Source organism: Chaetodon trifascialis, chromosome 12 (assembly GCF_039877785.1).
Source record: "Chaetodon trifascialis isolate fChaTrf1 chromosome 12, fChaTrf1.hap1, whole genome shotgun sequence".
In the NCBI taxonomy this organism is placed as follows: Eukaryota; Metazoa; Chordata; class Actinopteri; order Chaetodontiformes; family Chaetodontidae; genus Chaetodon; species Chaetodon trifascialis.
In genome coordinates, this window is record NC_092067.1 from 12486411 (window position 1) to 12494689 (window position 8279).

At 42.9% G+C, this 8279-nt stretch overlaps 1 protein-coding gene across 1 annotated transcript; it reads left to right on the forward strand.

The window, feature by feature from the left end:
* Window positions 1–1600: 1600 nt before the first annotated feature.
* On the forward strand, window positions 1601–7698 carry LOC139340567 (atypical chemokine receptor 3-like). The gene is made up of 2 exons (XM_070976471.1): window positions 1601–1738; window positions 4610–7698. Exon 2 carries the CDS (start codon window positions 4662–4664, stop codon window positions 5799–5801), a length of 1140 nt encoding a protein of 379 aa, XP_070832572.1. The 5' UTR covers window positions 1601–1738; window positions 4610–4661; the 3' UTR covers window positions 5802–7698.
* The last annotated feature ends 581 nt before the right edge of the window (window positions 7699–8279 follow it).

Below are 8279 nucleotides of genomic sequence, written 5' to 3' on the forward strand. Positions count from 1 at the left end.
ATCAGTGAATTCAGACCATACAGTCATGATAAAACTCAGGAGGGGGACCTGTACCAGTCAACGATGTCTTTTTCCTATAAGCAAACATGCCGGACATACTGTACTGGGTCATGTCAATACTTCAAGCGCTGGGCATGACATCAAAAAAAATTACTTTCTCTTATGAGCTCCATCAAAGAATATCATCATGATGTGATAATCAAAACATCCACCCTTTTATCAATTCCACTCTTTCCTCTCTCTGAGTCTGTCTTTGTAGTGGACTTGGGGTTACTTGGCCTGGTGGGAGCAGCTGTGAGGCCACCAGAGCTGCAGGTGAGCCTCCCAGCAGCTTTGTGCTGTTTCCAAAGGATGTGATGAACTGAGACTGAATAAGGCTCAAACAACAATGAAACAGCAAGGCTTCTGCAGCTGATGTTGTTGTTCAGAGTTTCAGGACAAACATTGTACTAATTATAAAAATAATAAAAATAACCCCTTTGCATCTTTATTTGATCGGATAGTTCAAAACAATTTGAATAACAGAAACTGGCATCAGGTTGAGATCATGAATATAGTCTCTGGTGTCGATCGTTATTCAGAACGTGTTTTCAGTTACTTCTGAGGGACTGGATGTTGGGTTTAACCTGTTTGTTGGTTTTGGGTGGAAGTAGAAGACAACAGATGTGGTTAACTGACTGTCTGCAGATCTGGTTTCATATTTAGGTAACTGGGGCGGGGCACTGCAGGGAGCACAAGGAGGTGCCCTTGTACTGTGGTTTCATGTGGTTTTTGTGTATTGTGCGTTATGTTTATTATACATTTACTCTACATAATGTGGTTTAAAGGTTGCCATCATTTTGTAGCGGTAATTAACAGGAATGATATGGTTGAGGATCTTGCCATATAAAAACATAAATTACAGTTTAACGCTGAACATCGAACAGGATGTCTGTTACAGAAGAATCAGTGCAGGTGGTTTCAAAATGAACAGTTTCTTCAGTTTGTATGTACTCTACTGTACTCTATTTGTTCCATTTTTCTTACATGATAGCCATTTTCCTGAAGGGTTTGTCATGAGAATAATAATAATACCATACATACTGAACAGGAAATGATAAGCTACAGACTTATATGCCAGATAAAAAAGGCAACATACTGTTTAATGCTGTTTTTATTATGTAGGTCTGTTAATATGTATTATGTGTGGCATCTAAACAGGTTGGATTGCCATTTAAAAACCTTTGGGATTTTACGTGAATTGTGCAATTTCTTAGGATTGCATACAATGTACAGAGGAGTTCATATATCAGACGCCTTTGTATAATAAAATGATAATAATACCACAGAACTCTGTGCTTAAGTGTGCATGCCATATTATAGACATGTGCACGCCATATTCAAACCTGCATGAAGTAACACGTTAATGTTTAACAATGTGAAAATGTTATACTATATATTATAGGTTATGCGCCGTAAGCGTCTTTGCCGAAACTCGCCGGGCGGCTACTGTTTACCGAGCGCCTGAGGCAGCGCCATGTCAATACGCACAAGTGTTAGGACCAGCCTTGGAGGCGTAGCTCTTCCGAGTATCCGCAAGTGCAGAGCAAGGCACAGGCTCAGATTCATTTAAGGAGCGTATCGCTCACAAGTTTCCCTGCTGAGGAGTAAAATTTATCCTTCAGCGCCGAAACTTAAACGAAAAGAGTCTGTTTCTCAGAAGAAGAGGCTCCAGCGAGGGAGGAGGAACCAAAAACAGGTAAGCTGCGTAAATGTGCTTATATGGGACAGGAGAGGGGAGTGAACAGGTAGTTTGTCGCCTTTCTAACAACACTTACAGAGCCAAAGATGCTCAAGGTCTGTGTAGTGCTGTATATGTGAAAACATTATTTTAAGGACATTTAACAACTTTATTAACTGTTATTATTACAGATAGCAGACCGGGATAAAATCATACTCTCAGCGTTGTTAATGAAACGGAGACAAAAGGTTTTTCTAGAAATATTTCAGTAACATTCAAGTCATTTTTTAAACTTCTCCATCTCCTCAGCGTGTCTCTGCGCGGTTTATTTGCCTCCCCGTTTAAACACGATCACACGTAGTCACGCTACTGTATACCAAGCTGGCATCTGATAAGAGAAGTTTGTTTCCAGCCTGATAGAAATCAACAATGACAACAATGACATTGTATGTGTTCGCCGTCAGCAGCAGCCTGAGCTCTTTCGCTGGATTCGCTACTTTTGTGCGTAATGACGCACAAGGCGACACTTTTACTGGCAATCTACACGAAAATCCGTCTGAAAAAGTAAAGGTTTTTAATCTCAAAGTAAAGCATGTGAATAGAGACTGACAGGAGAAACTTCTGACAGACATGCTGCACCTGCGCTATTCTTCTTGGCAGCATTAGCACATGAAAATAGTCTTCAATCGCTTTTATATTGTGTGTATTGAGTAACAAAAGACGTTTTCAGCTAATTTGTAACTGGATGCTGGCGGGGTGAAAGGGGGAGAAAGAGACTGAGAGACAGAGAGAGAGAGAGAGAGAGAGAGAGAGAGAGAGAGAGAGAGAGAGAGAGAGAGAGAGAGAGAGAGAGAGAGAGAGAGAGAGAGATGGGCTTCATGTGCTGTTATCTGATGATGTGGGTGTTAAAAGGTTAATTAGCTTGAAGCTTGTGGGGCTACCTGGCACCTCCAGGTATTTTCCATAGAATATAAAGGAATTAGACAGAGACCATTGTGAGGCTTATCTCACTTTAGAAAAGCCCTCCATTAGAATGAATTTAGAATTGTGTCCCAAAATGACTGAAAGGAAAATGTCAAGTTTCTGACATTTCTTGAAGCTGCTTTATCACAGGCAGTGAGGGACAAAGTATTTAGATCCATTACTTAGCAGAGGTAACAATACCAAAAAGCAAGAGTTCTGTTATTGTTAAAGAGACCAGGTGGGAACATTGAATGAAATAACTGCAAAAATCACATGTACAAATCTTTATAATATTTCTAAAATGCAGCTCAGCAGAATAATGTGCAGCATCGTCTACAACAATATTGTACACCCACCTGCATGTCATGTTATTTATATTATTTTTTACTTTTCATTACTATTTTTCTTTTCTGCATTAACATGTAAACAGCATTTTGCTGTTGCAGCTGGCTGAGGTGGAGCTTATTTTACCTACTTTGCATTGGCTGTTGTTGGGTATCTTAATCTTAATTTATGGTATTTTACAAGCTGATCATATGTTTTTTTTATATATAAAATGTGAAGCTGCAGGGTATCCAGTAACTGTAGCAGTCAGATAAATGTTGTGGATTAAGAAGTACAGTATTTGCCCCTGAAATGTGCCAGAATAGAAGCATAAGATTGTATGAAATGGAAATACAAAAGTAAACTGATGGCAGATAACAAAGCAGACCTAACACACACTTGACAGCTGCACATCTTAATAGGCTCCAGGTGTCCTTGTATATACTTATTTTCACTTTTCCTTTTCTTTCATCATCCTCTGTGACTTTGTGCCAATTATCCTGTGTGCGGCACAAGTCTCCCACACAGACAGATGTCTGACACGGTCACATTTCACTGCTCTCCGGCGTGCTGTGTCACCCAGTGGTCAGTGACCCTCTTCTTAACCTTGGTCGGTCCATTTTGCAGGCGTCAAGTCTCCTGCTGATCTCTGCACACAATTCACTCTGTGGGCGTGCAAGTCAGTCTGGGGCAACAGCAGGGTTAAGCCACTCGTGTTCTGGTTTTGATCTATTACCTTTCACCTCTGATCTTTCACACTGTGGCAGGCTGCCAGTTAGTGGAGCTGAGTTAGACATCACAGCACATGTGCAGTGTGAACATTTCACTTGCATTAAGGCTCAAAAGAATCAATGACTGCTGTAAACTGCTGCCTCTGTGATTTTACATAGTGCTGCAGTCACCTTAGTGGTAGTGTTAATGTGCCCCGTATTTGAAATTGTGTGCATATTTTCCTGTGTTATAAGATTCAGATGTTGTGAAATTATGTATTCAAGGTTATGAGTAGCCTGTTCTTTGATCATCTGGGTGGTGACAGCTCCTCTCTCACTCTCTCCTTCAGGAGCAGAGGGCAAACTTTTTTCTTTTTTACTATAACAAGCATGTTAAGGGAACACATTCTCTTAAATGGCATCAGGTTTCCCACCCTGACCAATGCTTTATCTTGGAATGCCCGGAACGATCCGGAAATACACCCTGTTTGGATTTCTGGATCCCACTTCCTCATGTCTAATCTGCGCTCCATGCAAGTTGAGCTAATGTAAACATTTATTGTAGTGCTCCCTGACTGCACATCAATCACAGAGGAGTCTGCGTTTGTGACAGGGCAACAAAGAGCTGCTATTAATTTATGAAAGCAGGGTTTTAACAAGTTAACCACATTAAGATTCTTCAGGATCTGGTGGCATACCACAAGTGGCTTTATGTTTTATTAGCTCATGCAGTTGGGGTCCACATGGGTAAAATAAGCCATGCTTTATTTAACATGAAATTGCTTCTTAAATATGATACCAGAAGGCGAACTGGTAGCATTTAGCTGTTGAATCTTTATTCAGATGCATGTATGCTGCAAGAAATGATGAGCTGATGTCTTGTTTTTTACAGGATCTATTCCAGTCAGAGGTGGTGTGCAGTCTGTCTATCCCAACACTGGAAAATGAGTCTGAGCACTAGTGAGCTGGAGGACCTGTTTGAGTGGCTTGGGGACCCCAATGTCTCCGAAACCATCAGCAACATATCAAGTGTGGGTACAATGATGTGTGCCACGGCGTTCAACCGCAACGCACTGCTCTACTCCATGTGTGTCCTCTACACTTTCATCTTCATCATCGGCCTGGCTGCTAACGCTCTGGTCCTCTGGGTAAACGTCCGTGCGCAAAGAGATTCTGCCCCTCGCCATGAGACGCACATGTACATCGCCCACCTGGCGGTTGCAGACCTGTGCGTGTGCGCCACCCTGCCTGTGTGGGTGAGCTCGCTGGCCCAGCAGGGCCACTGGCCCTTCGGTGAGGTGGCGTGCAAACTCACCCACCTGCTGTTCTCCGTCAACCTCTTCAGCAGCATCTTCTTCCTGGCCTGCATGAGCGTGGACCGCTACCTAAGCGTGACGAAGCACGGAGACAATGGGGGAGGGATGAGAAGAAAATTAATCCGCCGTGGAGCTTGTGTAGGGGTGTGGCTTCTGGCTCTGGTCGCCTCCCTGCCAGACACCTACTTCCTGCATACTGTGAAGGCAACACATGGGGACGCAATGCTGTGCAGGCCTGTGTACCCAGAGGAAAACCCCAGGGAGTGGATGGTGGGCGTGCAGCTGAGCTTCATCCTGCTGGGCTTTGTTCTCCCTTTCCCTGTCATTGCAGTATTCTACGCCCTGCTGGCCAGCGCTTTCACCCGCTCCTCTACTTCTTCTTCATCGTCTTCCACAGTGGAGCAGGAGCGCCGTGTGAGCCGCAGGGTAATCCTGGCCTACATCGTGGTGTTTCTGGGCTGCTGGGGGCCCTACCACGGCGTCCTCCTGGTTGATGCTCTGTCTCAGCTGGGCCTGGTGCCTCTGACCTGTGGCCTGGAGAATGTGATCTACTTGGCCTTACACCTCACCCAGTGTCTGTCCTTGCTCCACTGCTGTTTCAACCCCATCCTCTACAACTTCATCAACAGAAACTACCGCTATGACCTCATGAAGGCCTTCATCTTTAAATACTCCACGAGGACGGGCCTGGCACGCCTCATTGAGGCTTCCAACATGTCCGAGACTGAGTACTCTGCTGTAGCTGTGGACAACCCACCGCAGATCTGAAACTCACAAAACTCAATTAGCATTTCTTGAACACTGTTTCTAAATATAAATGGCTATAATGCGAAGTAAACGTATGTTACAGCTGATTTGTCCTCATCAATGTGTCCACTATCAGATAGAAAAAAACGATCCAGCATTCTTTTTTCAGAAAACTGCTTCAGTCGTGTAGAGAAGCTTGAAGACAGGCTGATATCAACTCTGATGGACTGATTTAAAAGCACTTAGAAAGCAGTTTTATTGTAACAGCTGGTACTGAAGTCATATCAATATTGTCACTCATTTGAAAAGCCAAAACAGTGACCATAAATGTGTAAAACCATCGCCTGTGCTGTGTATGTAGGAGTGCGTGTGTGTGTTTGTGTGTGTGTGTGTGTGTGTAGTGTGCATAAACTGACGGGCATTGATAGTATCAGCAGAGTAATGTTAATCTTTTTGTATCAAGTTGTATTTATACTATCCTGTACATTTGAACTGTTTTGCCTCTTTCCTGTTGTAATTCAAGTCTTCACACACTGATGTCCGCTCAGTGCTCCACGTCATGCATCGCTGCCTCATCGTGTTAGTCGAGCCACTGACTGGCTCAGTGTTTTAGTCCTGCTGCCTCATTGTTAATCATAACCTCATGTCACACCAGTTGAATCCTGCAGACAAATAATGTGAGTCATTTTTGAGCTCTTCCATGCCACTAAGGTTTGTAAATTATCTAAAAAGTTTGTGTTCTGGGTTTTATAGTTTTGGTAGTACACTTTTTTGCTGAGAGACTGATCCTCTCATGTCTGTCCACTAAATATGAAGCTACAGCCAGCTTCTGATAAGCTTTAACTCGGCTTAGTATAAAGACTGGAAACAGCGAGCCTGGCTCTGCCTGAAGGCAAAACCAAATCCACCTATCAGCACCTCCAAAGCTCACTAATTAATACCACATACCTTGTTTGTTTAATCTGTACAAAACCCAAAGAGTAAAAAATGAATTGTTGTGGTTTTATTGGTGATTATGTGCTAGTCTATTTCTTGGCTGGGTGCAGTGATTTGCCATCCTCTTCCAGTACTTGTGCTAATCTAAGCTAAGTTAAGATAGAATAATCACATGCTGGCTTTAGCTTCATATTTAGCATACAGACATGAGACCTTCCCTCTGCAAGAAAGCGAATAAGCTTATTTCCCAATATGTCAAACCGTTCCTGTAAAGAAAGCTGAAATGTTGATCTTACAAGTGATTTACATCATCTACATTTGAAATGATAAACTTCTCAGTTTTCTTTTGGTTCAGACTCTTTCTAAATATTGTCTGGAGGCTTCAGCTGGGACTACTGAGCTCGAAGAGCAGACAGACGTCGCTCCTGTCTCTTCTACAAAGTACAGTATTATGTAATACACTGTACTGTCACACTATATTTTGTCACTATATCAGTGCTCATGATGGAAAGGATGCACATGTGTTATTGATCCTGCTGCATCAGCACACAGGCCACAGACGGCTCAAACTACAGTGACCAAACAACATGAATGAATAGTTTCACTACTTTCATGTAGGCAGCAGCTGTGGTGTGCAGCAACCAAGTGTTTATTAGGGACCAAATAACAATAGCTGTGCGTGGGTGTGTGTGTCTGTGCCACAGCTTTACACCAAAAGATGACGTTTTAAGTGTCACAGACATTGAGTTATACAGTTTACTCACTGTCTGTTGTAGGAAACAATGTGTTCTTCTGATATGTTGACACAGAGCACATTGTGTCATGTGATTGGCTACACATGTATGCTTTTACACTGAAAGAATTTCATGTTGTGATTAGAAAAGAGTGGAGACACGAACATGTGTCCACAAGAACAGAGGCATTCCTTTGGTATTGTAATGTGTAACATGTGTTCTGTTATATATTAAATGCAGAGAAAATGTTTTGCCTCAGTGATTTCTTTGGTTCTTGTCAGAATAATCTCACAACTTAATATCCTCCATGCCTCGAGATGGCTCGAATAATGGGTTTTAACCCAAGCTCTGATGGAACATGTTTCAGAACTGGTTTCAGTGCTCCATTTAAAGCACTGAATTCATCAGTTTGTGTAGTTTATGCCAGCTGCAATGCGAGGCAAATCATGGCTCCGCTGTGAAACATGGTCTAGGCCTGACAGAGAATACACATTCTTCAATTACAACTGTCTTTCAGACAGCAGAGGGAGAAAAAGATGTTATTCCTGCAGACTGAAAGACACAGTGTGACTTTTTCTTTTTTTCTTAATTCTACAAATTTCAATAAGCCCCCAAACTACTCAGAAGACTTTGCAGGTGCAGGGTCATACTGGTGCGCCTTTGCCGTCTCTTGCAGCTCCAACTGTGCTCTTGTCACACGGGGACAGCAGCTCATCAGCGTTTTGCTCCTTTAACCCCAATGCTTGATATGCTCTCCTCTGGGAGGGCCAACCCCCTCCCACTGTTGTCCTCAGGACACATGACAACCCTTCAGCCTGCCTCCTTGCAA